Raw genomic sequence first — 18,944 nt, forward strand, 5'->3', positions numbered from 1 at the left:
CATTTATTTATTCGTTCACTTGGAGCGGGCGTGGCGGACGAGGCGGCGGTGTCGGACCCGATCCGAGCCCCGTCCGTGCCACGGCCAGGGGGATCGGGCCAGATCGCGGAAGCAGCTTGTGCGGGAAGTGATGGATCGGGGCCCCGTGAGGACGGCGAAGGGGCCGAGGGCGACGAGGAAGGCACTGGCGCGCTGACCGGAGCGGGGGAGAGGCTGGTCTGCGCCGCCCCGGGCGCTCCACCATGGGATTTCTCGCGTTTCCGGAGCATCTTCTCTTGCTGCTCTGCGCAAACTTCTTCTCTGGTAAGTCCCCATGTCTGCGCCGCTGGTTTTCCCCGTCCCGAGCAGCAGCCCCGGCGGTCCCCGCGTCTCGTGGCAGCAATTAGGCGCTCTGGCGGAATGATTTCCTCCCACGCGCCTGCACGACCATCCATTCGCGCGCCCTCAGATGTTTGTCTGAAAAAGATTGGTCTCGGTCTCCCTGGAATAATACCAGCAATTTAATTATTGTAAAAAATTAGGGCTGATTGGGGATACTCGGCGGTAAAGGAAAGATTGCACTTAGCATATGTTCAGTGGCTCTTTCGTTGCATTGAATTCTTTTGAGGAGGTTTGGGAAGTTAAGGGGAGCAGCACCAAGAATGGTAAACCCAGCAAGGTAGGGAAGGCAGAGAGGCAGTGCCTGATCCAAGAGCAGCCTTGTGGCTGATCCAGGTCCTCTCCACTCTACGTGTTCTGAAATGCCCCTTCTCACGGGGCTGAGCTGTCCTTCCTGCAAGGAATTCAGGATAGCATGGTGGGAGCTCTCCCGTTTTATCTTCACAACAACCTGAAGAGGTAGCTTAAACAGAATGAGTTCAGTCACAATAGCCCACACTCAAGGGCTGGATACGGGTTGAGTGTGGGTTGTTGATAAACCACGGGTTGTTGCTGCAACACGGGTTGATCCGGTGGCCTGAACCTAATTGTGCTAACAAGATGTGGGTTGCCAACCATAAAGAACCTAACAAAGGGAAGCTGTGACTTGTTGTTGGCTGGTGAACTGTGGGCTGTTTTTCATGCTTTCTCATCTCTGCTGGTTCAGACAACTATGATCAGTCCATGGTTCAGCAACAACCCATACTCAGCTGTGGGTTATTGTGCTGCCTTCACCAGGCTGAGACTGGACTAAGCGCATTGCTGAACCAATTAGCAATTGCAGAGGGAATAACACAGGAGTGATCTTTGGTCAATCTAGCTTTGCCTTATTCTGCTGGATCAGCAGCAGGGGCTTTCCTGCCATTTGCTACCTGGTCCCCTTGACGAGAGATGAATCTTGGACCGTCTTCATACAAAGCATGTGCTTTAAGATTCCTGGGTTATGCTTGGGTCCCTCAAGACTATCATGCCACCTCAGCATGTTCCAGCACTCTCCAAGGTTTGCAGCCCGGCTTCAGCAAGGCTGTAGATGAAGACGATGTCAAATTAGGCTTGGTTCATTGTTCTACATGTGCAGGAAACCTCTTGCTATGCTGTAATGATTGACAGCTTTGAGGATAACTTCATGGAGGTCTTCTGGAATACGGATGATGGTTCCCTCCATTGTGCCAGACCATATATCTTGCTTGGTCTGCCCAATCCAGTACCCACCAGATATGTTGGACCATCACTCCCATCCCCCTGTTGGGAATGATGGGAGTTGCAGTCCAACATGCCTGGAGTTTGCCTGGTTGGAAAAGGCTGTCTCCAAGTTGCAGTTGTTTTGGATTGTGTACCAGTAAAAATATTGCAGTGTGACCAAGCATTTGCAGATCCAAAGGGCTACCCAAGTGGGCCCACCAAGTGGCAGGGGAAGCCCTGTCTCCAGAGCATTTGCAGAGTGCAGTTGTCTTGCTCCTGAACAACCAGAGCTGCGGGCATCGAGATACCCATGTCAGATGGCTTGATACCAAGGCAGAGAGACTCATTCCCTCAGGACAGGGCTTTTGTCTCCAGCGTAGAGCAGAATGATGGTTTAGAGTGCAAACAGCTTATAAATGAGGCATTTCACCTGGGTTGTGAACTCTCTAGGAAGATGCGAGCAACACACTTCTCTCAGCCTCAGCTTCTCCCTGCTCTGCAATAAAGAGGGAATAATTCTGACCCACCTTGCAGAGTTGTCCTTAGCAAAGCTTGCATTGTAGCTTGATATACATGGTGCAGTTTAGAACATGCAGAATGTGCCAAATGAATGGTATATTCTGTAAGAGATTTTTACCCTAAAAAGGCAGGACTCCAACCCCTTCAGTACAATAAATAGGCACACTACCAAGCAGTCACTGATGCTTAATGCACCCTTTGCTTTGCACTCCAAGCTGCACGCAATAACTCAAAAAGAAAAAAAAATGTGCTGGAGAGGCATCCGTGTGCCTTGGCTTGAAATATAACGATCATTTCTGATTGTCAGGTCTCTTTTTCCATTCCTTTCCCTCCCTCCTTCTGAGAATCTCCTCTGTCTCCCCCCCTCCCCCCTGCAGTGTTTTAATGTACTCCTACCACCCCCAGATGTAGCCCAAGTTCTCTCTCTTCCATTCCATGAAAGCCTGCCACTTTTTCCCTTCCCCTCCCCACCTTTTTAAAAGAAAAGATGAGCTCTCAGGCAGGCTTAAAGAGCGAACAGCTTTGCTGCTTGGATGCTGCAACTGGGAGACCGAGAGGAAACTGTGGCCGTGAGGCTTGTTTTGCTTGCTTACTTTGGAGCAGTTTCATTGGCTTTCATTAGACCAATGTTTCTACTAGCTGGTTCCATTCCTAGATGCGCTTGCCTTTGGAGGAAGCCCCACTGAATTGCATGGGGCTTGCCCAGAGCAGACACATGTACGGCGGTGCTAGAATGAGCAAGTTAGCTCTGCATCCTGCTCCTTGCCTGCCTGCCTGCCTGCCTTTGGCTACTGTCTGCAAAAAGCAAACGCTTTCTCTTGGCAGTTTCTCGGCAAGGCACAGTGCAACTTTATTTATTTATTTGTTTGTTTCCCGAAAGGAGCCAAGGTGCACTCCAGGGATCTCTCTTAATGGTTCAGCAGCTGCCTCAAACTTTGGAAGACTTACCAAAGAACAGGGACGGTGTCCTTGATTTAAAATCTCACCGAGGAGCAGATTATCAGTTTCCTATAAGTGCTCAAGGAGAAGAAAGCGACCGAGAAGGACCAGTTCAAAGGAATTATGTCACTGCAAATCTCACCCTCCTGCTGCCCAAACTGGCCAATCTTTCCATGAATATTTATCACTTGAGTAGCGCTTCAGATCTGCAAATGCTTGGTCACATTGCAAGACCTTTACTGGTACTTCCCCATGCCAAGTACTGGTACTGGTGGGAAGGGCTGGCTAGTATTCCTGGTTTACAGATGGGGAACTGAGTCTGGAAGATGAGTGCTATGCAGATATTCCATTGCAAAACCGGGATCTCTTATAGCCCATTCCAAAGCTTTGTCTGACACGATATACTAAGCATACATCAAGAAGGACAGTAAAAAACACGTTATACATAATGAGTAGTCCCACATGGTCACTGTTACTCCCATCTCTCTCCTTAGAACCCCCACCTCTTTTTTCAACTAGAGCTAAGAGTCGTTGTAGCAGAAGCAGCAATAACAAATCACCAAAGATTCCACTGCGTTCTGCAACATTTGCTTCCTAGCAGCTCCGTTTAGGTTTACAGTTCTAATTCAAGCTTTTCTCTCTGGTCACTGACCCACAGGAGTTCCATGAACATGCATTTGGCCTATTTAAGCCAGATTATTCCCAGAATTATGGACATTTTAAAGCACTGAAACAGCTTTCTGACAGGTTTACTAAGTCTAGCGAATGGATTTTCATGAGGGACCAGCAATCCATTCAAGTTGCGGCAAGCCAGATTCAGGCTGGACATCAGGAAAAGCTTCCTCACTGTCAGAGCAATGCAACAGTGGGACCAGCTGCCTGGAGAGGTGGTGGCTCTCCCACACTGGGGACTTTCAAGAAGAAACTGGACAGCCACCTGGGTGGGATGGTGTAACACGGTGTCCTGCAAGAGCAGGGGTTGGACCTGATGGCCTTCATGACCCCTTCCAACTCTACTATTCTATGATCCTGTGATTCTATGAAAGCTGGCATGGGTTTGGTTCTAACTTGCTATACCTTGAAAACTTTCAAAAAGGGAAAGCGTTCCAATCAGTGGTTAAGTTTCAGGTGAAAATGAGTCCTGAAAGACTCAAGGCATACAGAGGCCTTCATTCTCATCACTGGTAACTTCACTCCTTGCAAACTGGCTGCACAAACTTGCCACCATGCAGTTCTCAGAGCTGCTTTTGCTGATGTGGGTGGAGAGCATTCCTGGAACTGGACAAAGCCCTGTGGTGATTTCCGGCATGCCTGAGGCCTCGCAGCCACCATAGCCAAACCAAGTTGGCTACAGTACATGGCAGTGCCGTGCAGATGATTGGACTTGGGCTAGGGGAGAATCGTCTGAACACCTGGCGAGCTTGGACTTCTCCTTCTCCCTCGGCTCAACATATCCCACAAAACCGCTGGGCCCCCAACTGATCTGTGCAGTATCCCAAGCAACTTGGACAAAGGACCATCTGTTGTTATTACTGTTGCTATTACTCTCCCTTCCTGTTTTCTTCTGCAGCATTCAGCCATGTAGAAACTCGGGCCCATGCGGAGGAACGTCTCCTGAAGAAACTCTTCGTTGGATACAATAAATGGTCTCGGCCAGTTGCCAATATATCCGACGTGGTCATTGTGCGTTTTGGATTATCCATTGCACAGCTGATCGATGTTGTAAGTAGAGTTGAAATAATCAGTTGTGTCTGTGTGTGTGGATGAGACATAGGGGGGAGATGTCAAGAAATGATCACACGTTTGCATTTGCACTGGTTTGAATTTGTAGGAGGTTGAGTTTAACACTAGGGAAATACTGTGGACCCCCTGAACAGAACTCTCTGGGCAAATAAAATCCGGGTGTCATTGAAACATGGAGATGTTGCAATAATGGGTGACTTTAATTACTTCTACTTTGATGGGATAAATGCATGCTCCACCTGCAGGAAAGAGGTTAAATTTCCTAGTGCCTAAAATATTGTTCCCTAGAACTGTTGGTCATGCAACGAACCTGAGGGGAGTGAACTTGGACTGAATTCAATCCTGGATTGAATTCTAAGCAGTGCCACTGAAAACCTACAGAAAAAATGTGAGTGTTGTCAAATCAGGTGGCAATGATAATTAGAGTGCTATTAGATTTAACTCAGATTTGACTCAAACTCTGAAGAGTCCAATCATCCAATGTAGGGGAGCAGTCATTTTCATCTCCCCATCCTCTTGCCTTGAGGATTTCTCTAGACAGGTTTTTGGCCTGGCTAGAAAGGGTGCTTTGTAGCAGGAAAGAGTTTTTCAGAATAGCCGTCCTCTCTCTTTTCGTCCCTGCCCTGTTCACCTGAATGAGCCCTTCCACCCCTCTTCAAGGTCAGGATTCTGACCTCAGAGAGGCAACCAGAAGCATTTCTCTCAGCAAGAGGGAAGGGTCTGAGGTTGGATCTCTGATTCCCTCTTCCAAGGCTTATGAATGATCTTACAATCACTGGGGAACCTTCACTGTTGCTCTATCAATTGATGTTGTAAGTGGAATATTGCCAAAGAAGGTCAACAGCGTTGGAGCTAATGTCAAAAGAGGAAACATTTATACTGTTAATTTATATTATTTTAAGGAAGTTTATTTATGGATGTGAGCCGCCCCGAGGCTTCGGCAAATGGGGCGGCATAGAAGCCTCCTAAATAAATAAATAAGCAAATAAATAAAAAAAAATCTGTAAAATGAGGGAACTGATAAAAAGAAAGGTGCAAGGAGGAGTCAGGAGGGTCAAATGCCTTCAAAATGCTTGGAGATTACTCAAAACAACAATAAAAGAAGCACGGCTAGAATGTGTACTGCAGTTGCAAAAGCAGCATCAAGAACAGGAGGTTACTGACAGGAGTAATACGTGGTGTCGAGGAAGCTGTAAGAAAAAGGGGTTGCCTCAGTCTATGGAAGTTCTGCCCGCTTCAGAGAGAGACATTTCAGAGCTAGAGGCTGAGGAGGAGATGGAGGTGTTTCTTGACCCTGGGAGGAGAAAGTGAGCAGACCAGTTAAGTGTCTGGCATTTCTGATGCTCAACTTGCAAGCGGCAAGAGCCCCCCTGTGGGTGCAGCCAGGCTGGAGAGGTTTCAGTTTGGATTCACTTCTACTGCAGAAGGAAAATGGGAGAGAAGGCCTGCCCATGACAGCCTTATTGGGCATCCATGAGCCAATCAAGCCCTTGCCTCTCAGCTTCCTCTCATCCCTGCTGACAATGTTCATTGGTAGGGCACTTGTCTGGTTCCTGAAGGACAAGTAGCTGAACCTGGAATATGGCAACATGCAATGAGATTAATAGTAGAGTAATCAGAATTGCTGATAATGCAGTGACTGAGTTCAGACAACACCATTGCTCACACTCAGGGGTTCGGTTCGGATTGAGTGTGGATTGCTGTTGAAACATGGGTTCCTGTGTTGCCTGAACCCAGCCTAGATAGCAAGTCATGGTGAACCTCCCACACTTCACTCCCTGACAGCAAATCATGGGTTCTTGGCATGGGTTCTCCATCATTAACAAGGTATGGCTTGCGAGTGCAGCTGGGCTTCGGCAATATGAACACCCACATTTCTGGAAAAACCTACAGTTCAACAACACACACGCAACTCTTGAATATGAGTTATCATGCTGTCTGAATCCTGTAAATTTATTTGCTTTAAACTAGGGGCGCTGCCGCTCAGGCCTGCATGCATTTATTAAAAATGCTTTAATAAATAATAAATAAAATGCCAGATGTGTTCCACCTGGCATCTCCCTACAGCCAGATGTGTTCCAGCCTGGCATCTCCCTACAGAAAATCCCCCCTTATTTTCCTTGACCACCAATTCTTTGGTGGCTTCTTGGTTTTTCATGGGTTTCCCCCCATTTGCAAAGGTCAGAATGCCTCTGAAGCTTACTCAGTAAGAGCTTGAAGCTACGATAGGCTGGTGTTTTTGGAATGTTGTTCCAATTGCCTGTGGCCCTTCCCATTTCACCAGGGAAGCGGTCTCAGCCCCTGAGACTTCCCCCCAAATGAAATTTGGCCTGCGGGCTGAAAAGGGCCTGACACCCCTGCTTTAATCAAACTGGCATGTTAGCTTTAATACAATTTGCATAATTGTTGTAATTGAACTATTGATCAATGGCTGTACAGAGTGAGGCTTCCCGGTGGAATGCTGGCGCTTGATTAGAGTAACGGAGGATCCCAGAGGGTAGGAAAACCAAGCATGATAATGGAGGAGATGATGCAGGAAGTTTTTGCTGTGGCATGAATTGATGTGCCTCATTTTTTGATGGCGCACAAGGGAGGAAAATCTTGAGACTGTTAAAGAGTTCCTTCCATCTGGTCTTTGCACCAGACTACTCTGTCATATATTATGTATAAGATGTTGAGTAACTGGGACGTTAATTGGGAATAGATGCAGGGGATTCTTTTAAAAATATTGTCATTCTCTCTGTTGAGGAACCAGACAGAACTGGTAACTGGACAGAATTGCTGTAATCGAATGCAGAGTTAAATTCACCCACAAATATTGATTTAAATGAACTTAAGGGTATCTTAAGTTCATATTGAATGGTGGCCTATGTTTTAAATATATCAATAAAACTCAGTGGTTGTTGATATTTAGCAGTAATTTTTAGGAGTCCAGTGGAAAATGTCAGGAAATGTGATGGAAATAATATGCTGATATTTTGCTGAGAAGTCTTAGGACTCACTATGTGCCTTTCACTAAATTATACGATTTTATCCTAATTTATTTCCAGCAAAAAATAGCATGGACCCTCATGTTTTCTGGAAGCTATGTACAGAATAGTCTGAAAACAGAATAGGCTCTTGACTAAGGTCCTTTGACGTCACGGAATGCTCACAAACATTCTAACTTAGCATTTAACAGAGGGTAGCAATTCAGAACACTGGTAAGCAAAGCCACTATAAACAGAGGGAGAGTTTCTCTTTCTAGAGAATCAACCATCCTTTCAAGTCAGTTTGGGAGGCTGTGCTTCATATGCTCAAGGTTAAAGGGCAGTATTTGGGGGCAGGGGAATGAGCGGAATCTTCTCTTTCGTAGCTTGGTTGATTTTGGTATTCCCTTCCCTACCCAATGTTGCAAATTCCTGATGTCTTTGGAAAGCAAATAAAAATAAGACAAAATGCTTTTTATTTATGAATCCTTGGAAGCTGCTACCAGCTTATTAATGAGGTCATTGTAGTGGGTTTTTTCCCATTTTAAGTGAAATGTTATAATTATATGTTTTGGGCTGCTTTGTTGCACTGGACCTTGCGCATTCCTCCCTCCTCCTTTTTTCCTTGTTGTCTAAGCCAGATTTAAATCTGTATAAATAAATAACAAAAGCCTGCCATTACGGAAAGGTCTGACTCAGAGAGCTACAGACATTGCTTCTAGGTTGTGAGAAAGGAGGCTGGAAAGTTGGAGGGTGGCCACTCCCATTTTACCCCAAACCAGGAACTGCATCATCAGGAAGGAGGGCAAAAGGAGCCATAGATCTGTATGTGAGCATGGCCATCATCCAGACAGAAAATGCAACCATCTCACTGTAGTACAACACCTGGGTATCTGCGGCTGTCCAGGTGCCAACTGTTGGTGAACAACTCCAGGGCCCTTCTTTTTCAAGATGGTTAGAACATAAGAACGTAAGGAAAGTAGGCCAAAGGTCCATCCCGTCCAGCACTCTGTTCACATGGTGGCAACCCAGCTGCCCACAGGATCCCTCCAGCAGGATGGGCACAGGGCCTCTGCCCAGCCAAGCTCCTCAGCAAGTGGTGCAGGTGGGCACGGTGCCTCTGGTGATGGAGGGGGCAGAGAGCCAGCAGTAGCTGGACTCTTTATCTACAGACATGGTGTGCGTATTGGACAGCCCTTCTGATGGGAGATGTACTTCAAATACACCAGTGGTTTTCAACCTTTCCACAGCTGGGGACCAGCGAAAACAGGAAAACTGCCTTGGGGACCGCTGAGGCAGAAACAAAAAGCACCGAACACATACAACAGTATTCTGTGCATCAGTTTCCAAAGACAAAACCAAAAAATGAAAATTCTCCAAAACAGCTAGAAACCGAGCAACAAAATTGCTAGGGAAAGAACAGAATACTGAAATTGGCACTGTGTGGCTCCCAGTTGAGCCATCTCTCCCATCTCTCCCACTGGTGGAACTGGCACCCCCCCCCCCCATGAACGTGCTGCCAACCGAGGAAGAGGTGGTGGAGCACAGTCAGCCTCTGTGCTGGTCTGTGGCAAGGGGGATGCAGTTCCCCCACAGACTGGCAGAAAATCTTCTATGGCCTGGTGCTGGTCCACAGATCGGTGGTTGAAACCCACTGAAATACACAACTTCTTGGACAGTCCTGGGAGTTCTTAGCCAAATTTGAGGAATGAATACACACAGAAGCAAGCGAGCATGTGGGAACCCAGGATCTCAGCATCTGACTGATGACAGAACTACCGGGGATGCTAGAATGCATGGGGTGGAGGGTGGATGAAGAGGATGCCAAGGAGACGGAGGTGGGACATGCCAGGCAGGTTCTGGGGACAGCAGGGACCCAGTGGAGCAAAGGATGATGGGCCAAGTGAGCCAAGTGAGCCAAGTCCTGGTGACGCGGGCCTGTACAAGTGATTTTAAAAAAAGAAGCCCAACAAAAATGAAAGCAACATATTCAGTGTTGAGGTGGGGAAATGGTTGAAAAACTGGCATGGAGGGTGGGAGTGTTACCTCTCCCCTCCCCTTGCAGCATGTGGACCCCTAATTTTAGTACCAGGTGCAAACATGGGCCAGGCATAGTCCAGTTGCTCAGGACTGTGACAGGAGGAGACAGGCTGGTTGAATACCTGGTCTTTAATTCAATCGCCAGCATCTCCACGGAGAGCTGGGGAAACCCCTGCTCACCCTCTGGAGTCTCTGGCACTCAGTATTGACAGCTCTGGCTCATAGAACCAGGGAGCAACAGTTCAAAGTGCACCTCGCTCCATTCCAGGGTTTCTGGGTCAGGCTCTTCTATGCCAGCCATTTAGCTAACCACCTGTCCCTGCACACCTGCTGTTGTTCACCTGCTCAGTCGTGTCTGACTTCTAGTGATCCCATGGGCCAAATCTCGCCTCACTGTCCAATCTTGTGCCACCTCTTTCAGCTGAACGATGCTCTGGCCTGCATCCTCTTGGAGGGACTCTCACCACCTTGCTCGTTGGCGACCTGGTTTTCTCCTTCCGCTGCACATTCCAAGCATTAAATCTTTTTCTAATGAGCCTGATTGCATAACGTGGCCAAAATGCTTGAGTCTCAGCTTTGCTGTCCTGCTGACCAGGGACGCGTCTGGTTTAATATGCTCTGGCACCTGCTTGTCCATGACTCCCGCCGTCCACGGAATACTCAGGAGCCTCCAGCAACACCTCCGTTCGAACGAGTCCATTTCCCCCTTGTCCAGCTTTTTTATTGTCCAGCTTGCACAACTGCAGGCTGCAAGAGGGAAAATGATCCCTTGGACCAATCTGCACTTGGCTGCCAAGCTGATGCTCTTGTTTTTCCACACTCGATTCATGCTTGTCATCACCATACGATCTCATGAAATTAGCCGATTTATTTCTGGACTGCGTTCACCGCTGTGAGTAATCAGTGATCCCAGGAAGGGGAATTCTTCTACATGTTCCTACACCAAGGAAGTTCCAAATTAGACGGCAAACATCCTACTTCGTTTGGTCCTATGACTTACGTTTCCCTGGGAATGCGCATCTTTCTCTGACCTGTGCCATTTCAGTCCGCAGATGTGGGAGGCATGTAACTGAATACTTGCAAAAATAAATAATTGCATAGAAACCTGGCAAGTCTTGGAGAAGACTTAGCAAGAACCATCCTCAGTGGCATCGAGCTTTCTATATGGAGAAGATTTTTTTGAAAAAAATACATTTTCAACAGATAGGTACATTCTATGGAAAGGTTCTCGCCTCCAGTCTGCTTTAGCCAGGACAGTGAAACAACCATATTGCTGGGCTGAATTTGATCTAACCATGATGCTGTCTTGGGCTGCAGGGAAACCTTCATACCAAAAGGAGTGTGCCTGTCTTCCAAAAACCCTTGGTTTTTTTTTTTTACAGCAAGTAATAAGATAATAAATCAGGTAGCCAATTCATTATTCTTCCCTTGGATGTAGGCGCTACAGCAAGGGTGGGCAACCTAAAGCTGTAGAATCTATTTTCGTGCATCTTTTGCCCTAATTCCAAAAGTCCTCTTCTCGTGCTCTTTGTTGAAAGCAATCTGTCCCTTCCCTGGCGGTCCCCTGGAAGGCAAAGAAGACAGTGAGAGAGGGCAAGGTGGAAGGAAGAGAAGGCGATGACTATTCATATTGAAGAACATAAAGAGAACCATGGTACATCGGACCAATGGTCCATCTAGTCCAGCAACCTGTTCACCAGTGGTCAACCAGTTTGCCCATGGCAAATTCACCAGCAGGTCATATGAGTGCAACACTACCCTCAAACCCATGCTCCCCAGCAAAAGGTATACATAGGCAAACTGCCACTGGCGCAGGAAGTAGCACAGATATATCAGGACCAGTAGCCATCAATGGACTTCTTCTCCATGAATATGTCGAATTCTCCTTTAAAGCCTTCCAAAATGGTGGCCACTGTGACATCTCATGGAAGGGAATGCCATCATGTCACTATGCCCTGGATGAAGAAGGACTTCCTTTGATCTGTCCTGAATCTCCCACCCATCCAATTTTTCTGTACCATGCAGAATTCTGTACACCTCTATCATGTCTTCCCTCGCTCAGCTTTCTTCTAAGCTAAGCATTTCTAGAAACTAACCTTTCTTCACTGCAGAGTTGCTCCAGCCCCTTCATCACTTTCATGGCCCTTTCCTGCACTTTGTCCAACTGTACAATATCCCACTTTAGTTGTGGTGACTAGAATTGTGCACAGTATTCTCGTTGTGTTCTCTGTACAAGGAAAGTATAGTCTTGCAGTTTGCCTTCAGTTCCTTTCCTAAGTATTCCTCTCATAGCATTCCTCTTTTTCATTGCCTCTTGCACAGTGATTTAGCATTTCCACCAAGCTGCCCATCATCTCAAGATCTGAGACCTGCCCAAGATCTCTTTCTTGCTCAAACACCACTAGCTCCTCAGCTTATACTTAAACCTGGGCTTTTAAAACCCAGTGTCCATCACTTCACACTTGCTTATTCTGAGTTGCAGTTGCCATTTCGATGGCCCTTCTCCTGCTTCGGAGAGATCCTTTGGGATGCCTTTGGGTTTGGTTCTGGTCCTGTGGCTCTAGCATCCCCCACAAACTGTGTGCACCCCCCAGTTGTCCTCATCAGGCAAAAAGGACGCCCGTCCCAGCTCCTCATGAGGAAGGGGCTTGGCTCGGCTTTCTTGAAAAGAAAAACTGATCACACCATACTTGGACAGGGGAGTCCTACAACTTGAATGCTGGGAGTTGTAGGACCTTCCCTGCCAAAACATGCATCGAATTGCAGCCTCTGTGTGTGATGCTTATAAGAATGGTTGGCATTTGAGGCGACATCCGCTTAGTGTACCCGAGATATGCCAGGCAAGGTGCATTGAGGGTCAATGTGCAGAAGAGGATAAAGCTGATAATGAAGAACACGGTGCGAAGTACTTCCTGTCAATCAAACATAGCATTGTAATGACTTTGACCATGTGGGTCCCGTGATTCACTGGTTGAGAGGCAGAGTGCAGTCCACTGCTAATAGCTTCAGAGCAACATTTACATGTAGCTCCGTGTTCCAAAAAGCACAGCTGCAGCCACATTAAAGTGCTCTCTGGTCTCCGGTTGCAGAGCTGCTGTAAACTGGATAATTTGGGGGTGATGCATCTTCCATGGAATTCCTAGGGAATATTGAAGGATGGGGCAAATGGCACATCTTGCCTTGATGTAGCTGCTTAGATCAGGTACCCCTCCAGAGTTCTATATACCTCCCAATATATATCAGACTAAAGCCCTTTTCAGGTGCTCACCTGAATATACAAGGGCACGATGTGGGTAAACAGGTGGCACTGCATTTGCTTGCAAAAACTCTGCAGGATTTCAGACCTGTCGTGCAGGGGTGCCCAGCGACAGAGAGTTCTGCTTGGATTCATGTGAACACCAGTGACTCCCTTTCAGACTTTGCTCGCTCCACACACTGGGGGTGGGGGATGTGCCAGCGCATCCAAAGATTTAGGGGTGGGTGACCCACTTTAAGCCCTCACGCACTGAGGCAAATTAATCTAGGTGCTTTTTCATTTATTTATGCATCCTGTCCTACTGCTTTCACATAATGTAGCAAAAAGTCGTCCTTACGGAGATATGTTGGGTTGTGGGTTGAAACTGGGTCAGAATGCTTAACAGAGCAGGAGATCAGGGGTCAGTTGTGGGTGGCAGAGATGCAGGACTGGAAGTCGCCAACAGGGATATAATCAAGACAAAGGCAGAAAGATGGGGCAGCGCAAGCCCATAAGGACCTGTAAAGGCAGCCTTCCCCATCTGAGGGTCCTCCAGGCATTCTGGATGGCGACTGTCAGCATTTCGGACCATTGGCCGGGATGCCTGGGACTGAGGGGCACTGCAATCCAAATCATCCAGAGGGCATGAAGCTGGAGAAGGCTGGGACCTGGGGCTTGCACTGAACTGAGAGCCCCATGGAGGAAGCTGCCATGGGGAGGGAGAAGTCATATTTTATGATCAAGCCAGAGCTGGAAGGAAATGCCCTGTCTCCTGTTTCCTCTTGTTTGGGAAATCGGAGCGAAGAGATCAGACCAAGCTGCGGTTGCCAGAGCTTAAGTTGCACCTGAATAATTAACGAGGCTGCATGGCAGTGGTACATTAACTGAGAGAGCCTTTCTTAAATTATGGAAAAGGGGCAAGATCAATTGTTATGCTCAGAAGTGCTGTCCCAGCTTAACCTCAGAAGAAGATCCCCCTCCCCATTTTTCTGGCCATGCAAAATACCAGGAGGAACGTCTTCTGCGGATGGCCTCCACTGGAGAATGGAGTTGTGTGGGCAGCATCGTAAGGGTCTGTGTGGCCAGGTCTTCTGCTCAGGCCTCCCAGGAGGAAGGGATTACTGAAAGCCAGCTTGCCTCCTCCTGCCCCCTAGCTCCACTTCCAAGACCCTCCTGAGCTTGGTTGCCTCCACTCCACTGCAGGGGTGGGCAACTTCTGGGAACCAACATTCACCCTCCCTGAAAGCCAGAGGCAAGCTGCTATGCTAGTTTTGCTTTGCACTTATTTTTATTTGTTGACTTTACTTCATTGGCCGCGAATGCACATGTTCCACAGAAGCTTGCTGGGAGATCCCATTGCTGGATGTCAAAGCCAATGGCTTAGATCCAGAGAACAACATCAGCAACTGAGCTTTCTCAGCTCAGCTCTCCAAGCTACCTGCCCTGAAGTCCCTTGAGAATCAGAGGACCCTCCCAGATGGCAGACTATGCGGGAGCAACACGGAGCGGGCAGGACCAGTGGAAAGGAGCAGCATCCCTGTGCATCCAAGCAGCTCTTTGGGCTCAATCCTGACAGGATTTTGTCTGGAAAGGGACCAGATCCAGCAAATGTTAGTTGTTCCTAAGGCTCATTGAAACCAGTGGAGCAGGTTACATGCATTAAAATCCTTGGTGGAAGTTAATGTCCATTCAAATCAATGGAGCAAGTTAGTAGCCATTGAAACTGATGGAGCAAGTTACAGCTTTGGAAGGGCTGTTGTTATGACTATCAGGGTCATTGTCTTTGATTGCCGCCATTACCACTTCTGCTGTTTATTGATTTATTTTTTCCAAGCCCGGCCTTGGCTGTATATGCAAGGCAATTTACTAAAACAATTAAATTAGTTCATCCAGAGTAATTCCTTTTGTGAAGCAGAATGCTCTTTGAATATCAAACGACTCACAAATTACATTTCTCAATTGTTAGTATGTGAAACACACTGCAAAGCAGACCAAAAAATAAGTGGGGGGAATTGGAAAGAGAAAGAGAAACAGAGAGACCCACCTTCCATCTCAGTGATTCAGGATGATTGAAAGCAAGATCCAATAGTATCCACTATCCTGGTTAGCATCCCATAAACTGTGAAATTCAGCATGTTGGTAAGCCATCGAAATGCAGGAATGCATGCTCCCCCTGCCGCTGCTTAGCTGCCCCTCCCAAATACCACCCCCCCAGGACTGGATGGGAGGCAACTCCAAAAACTACTCAAGTCCAAATGCCTTGCCCCCAGGGGTCCTTCCTCAAAGTTTTTGGCATGCCCTGGAGACTGACCCTGCCTGCTTCAATTAACCCCATCAGTGGATGATATTAAAGAACAGGTTGCCAGAAATTTGGTGGTGATACATCCATAATGGCAAAGATCCTGTAAGTTGAAGTTTGGCAAACAGCACATGCGCTTTCTCTGATCAAATAGAACAAGAAGATTTGGGCTATCATGGGGATAAAGTAGATATATGTTATGGGAGAGAAGAATGAACCCCACCCAGAGATTCCAAAAATATTGGGTGTCATTTCTCCATTACGATGACTCCATCAAGAGCTCAGTCATGGATAGGACATTCTGGAGAGCTTTCATTTACAGGGTTGCTGTAAGTCAGGGCAACTTGCTGGCATGTAAGAGCAGCAAAATTGGTTATCTAGCAACTTTAGATAAATGACATGACTGTCAAGCTGAAGTATTGTTATGGTTTTGAAGGGCTGTATCAGTGAACAAAGTCAAAAATATTTAGCTGTTCCAAAAAGCCAAGCACTTCAGGAGCTTAGATCTCCGATTTCTTTTACATCATGTCATTTGGCCCCATGCAAAGAACAAACCTGTGCCTGTTCAGGCAGAAAAAGGTCCTCCAACTCCTGGCCCAGCTGGGAGTTTTAGGACTGGCTTCCTACAAGATGTGTGGGTTGTGTCCTTCACTTTCCTTGTGAGAAAAGATGTGTATGGAGGTTAACCTTTAGTGTCGAGCTGGGGTGAGCAACCTGATGAGACATGCCCATGAAATTTGTGGGGGGCTGCTCACTAGGAGTTGCAGGACGGCCTTCTGTCTGAACATATGTAGGGTTGCTGCTCCCTTAAGATCTGAAAAAGAATGATGCTGGGGTAGCTTTCACCCGAATTCACCCTCGATCCAAGCAAACGAGGGCAGCTCTGACGATGCTCTGATGTTCAGGCCAAGGCAGGGACTAGGAAGGAACAGAGGGTTGTCCTTAGCTGTACATGCACTGCCCTTTAGCCGTCTGAATTAATTTGGAGTTTGAGCTAATGGGAAGCAGGCTAGCTCTGACAGAATCACTGATATCTGACCTTTTTTGCAGGCTGGCCAGAAAGAGAGAGAGAGAGAGAAAGAGAGAGAGAGAGAAGTGTGAGTGGGGAGAATATAGGATCTTCATTGCCACTGCAAATGTCTAAAGTGCTAAACCAAGTTTACTCCAACATGGTACAGTGGTTAGAGCAGAAGACCCAGCTTCTAGCCTCCACTTGGCCATGAAGCTCATGGGGCAATTTGGACCATCACTGACAGTCAGACTAACCTTCTTCACAGGGTTGTTGTGGGGTTAATGTGCTCTATGTGGGGCTGCCATTGAAGAGGGTCTGTATACTTCAGTTGGTTCAGAATAGAGCAGCCAGGATGTTAATTGGGATCGGAAGATATGCGCATATAACTCTGGTCCTTTACCACCTGCACTGGCTTCCAACTGAAGTCTGGGCCCGGTTTAAGGTGTTGATGCTGACTTATAAAGCCCTAAATGGTTTGGGGCCTGGGTATGTGAAAGAGCATCTCCTTCCATATATACCTGCCTGCCCCCTAAGATCTGGGTTGGAGGGCCTTCTTCAGGACCTCTCTCTTTGAAGGAGATTCTCTCTGGCAAACATTTGTTTATCACCCTCATGCATGGTTGTCATTTATTTCTTTAATAGCTTAGCAGATGCCCTGCCTTTCTCCTAGGAAATGACACCTGAGGCAGGTGGACACCATGGTATTAGGTGTGCTTTTGAAATCGATGTGCACTCAGAATTAAATTGTTGCTAAAAGCCCATTCCAAGCCTGGGCGGCTTCATGTTAGTAGTGATATCCGCAGAGCAGTAGGGCCTAGTGGCCTTTCCACCAGAAGCTTCCCACCACCAATGAACCATCTTCTCCATGTGATCGCAAGAAGAGCCCTGCGGCTGGATGAGACCCCGGGGTCCATCCAGGCCAGCTTCATGTTCACACCTGGCCAACCAGACGCCTTCAGGAGTAGAGCTGCCTTCACACAGCACAGCAATTCCGTTCTCTCCCTCTTATCGAAAGTTATAGCTCACTGCAACTCAATTAAGAAGGAGTTTTGTCTACTGGTAAGCAGGAGAAAGGGTGAAATGAGGAACTTAGTCTACACACCCCTAAATTTGAACTTTCCTGGTATCGTTGGTTATATTATTGCATTCCTGCTGCCGTTTCCTCAAAGGAATTCAGAGCAACTTCATGGACAAGGAATGGCTGAGGTTGTTTCTTAATGCAGATGTACTGAATTCACACTCTCCAGACCTAGAGACGAACCAAAACACAAATGCAAAATGCCATATTTTTGTGCAGTTCACAAAAAATACACACAAAAAGAATACATTTCAAAATTTGGTGTGAACACACACACATGGGAGTGAGAATTAATGGAAACACCACTTGAAAATATGTGTACATTAGAAAATGTCTGCACAAACAAGTGTGCATTAAAATGCACACACGTGATGCATTTTAAGTATATTATGTTTACATCGTTTTAAGCAGACTAAAACATGAAATTGCAGTCCAATGAAGAAATGGAAGGAACTTAGCTGTGGAATGAACTTAACAGTGAAAGAATGAGAACCTAAACAAAATTGAGATTGGTGCTTTTGTCCAACCCTGAAATTATTCTCACAGCCCTCCTGTGAGGTGGGTCAGATGGAGAAGAAAGTAATCATGGCAGGGATTTGAACCCCAGAATATCTGATCAAAGCCCATTTTCTAGCAATGAAAGCACAAACAGATCCAGAAACATGAAATGTTTAAAAATCTGTCTTTCATCTATCTCTGCTCCCAAAACATTCATGAGCTATGCTTTTAAATCCCCTTCTTTTTGTACATTGTTGCATATATTTCCGGCTGAAATTCAGTATTGTGGGATACCAATAAATTCAGCATGGATGATTAAGAGCAAATGACAGAGAGATGCATAGATTTCACAATTCTAGTTCCGAATAAAGCATTTATGTGGCAGCCTGGCAGCATTTGGTCTCTGTTGTGAATTCAGACAGCTGTGATGATTCACAGAATGCTCACATGCAGCTGGTTTTCAGAACATACCTTCACATGTGGGTACAGTTATTTCTCTCCTGGTAACTTATGGGGAACCTAATTTATATAAATGTGTGCAGACTTACCTGCGCATTATTTTGTGCAAAAAACATGTTAGATACGATTAGAAGAGAGGAGAGGAAAAATAGGCAGCCCTGGTTGGAAACTGAACAGGTGCCCTGTGGGCGCGTACAAGGCCTGATGGCTGAATTTTATTTCCTTGCACCCTCTTAGTAGATACTTCTGCCAGAATGTCTTTCTGGTTACTCACATTTCAACAAAGCAATTCTGCTCAGTTTGGTAATTAGTAGGCTCATTGGTCAAAACATTTATTTTATTTATTTTATTTAAAACATTTCTATGCCGCCTCCATCGCAACAAAGCCTTGGGGTGGCTCACAAAGAATACATAAAACATACATAAATAATAATAATATAGCAATTAAAAGAAGAAGAAAAAACAACAACAACAACATTTAAAAAACCCCCGGTGCATTCTCGGCTAAAAATTTTAAAATCCTAATTAATACAATAATTTAGCAATTAAAATAA

General features: G+C 46.5%; 1 protein-coding gene across 3 annotated transcripts in view; it reads left to right on the forward strand.

Annotated features, from left to right (window-relative positions):
* The first annotated feature begins 242 nt into the window (after positions 1–242).
* The window catches only part of CHRNA4 (cholinergic receptor nicotinic alpha 4 subunit), a 64,483-nt gene continuing 45,781 nt past the window's right edge, over positions 243–18,944 (forward strand). The window contains exons 1-2 of one of the 3 annotated variants that reach the window (XM_044455262.1): positions 243–303; positions 4,628–4,779. In XM_044455262.1, the coding sequence (XP_044311197.1) occupies positions 243–303; positions 4,628–4,779 (213 nt within the window). Of the gene's footprint in view, positions 304–4,623; positions 4,780–18,944 lie in introns of those variants that run through there. The other 2 variants (XM_044455264.1, XM_044455263.1) reach the window with 2 other exon arrangements.

The sequence above is a fragment of the Varanus komodoensis genome, unplaced genomic scaffold (assembly GCF_004798865.1).
Source record: "Varanus komodoensis strain SLA01 unplaced genomic scaffold, ASM479886v1 scaffold8, whole genome shotgun sequence".
Taxonomy (NCBI): Eukaryota; Metazoa; Chordata; class Lepidosauria; order Squamata; family Varanidae; genus Varanus; species Varanus komodoensis.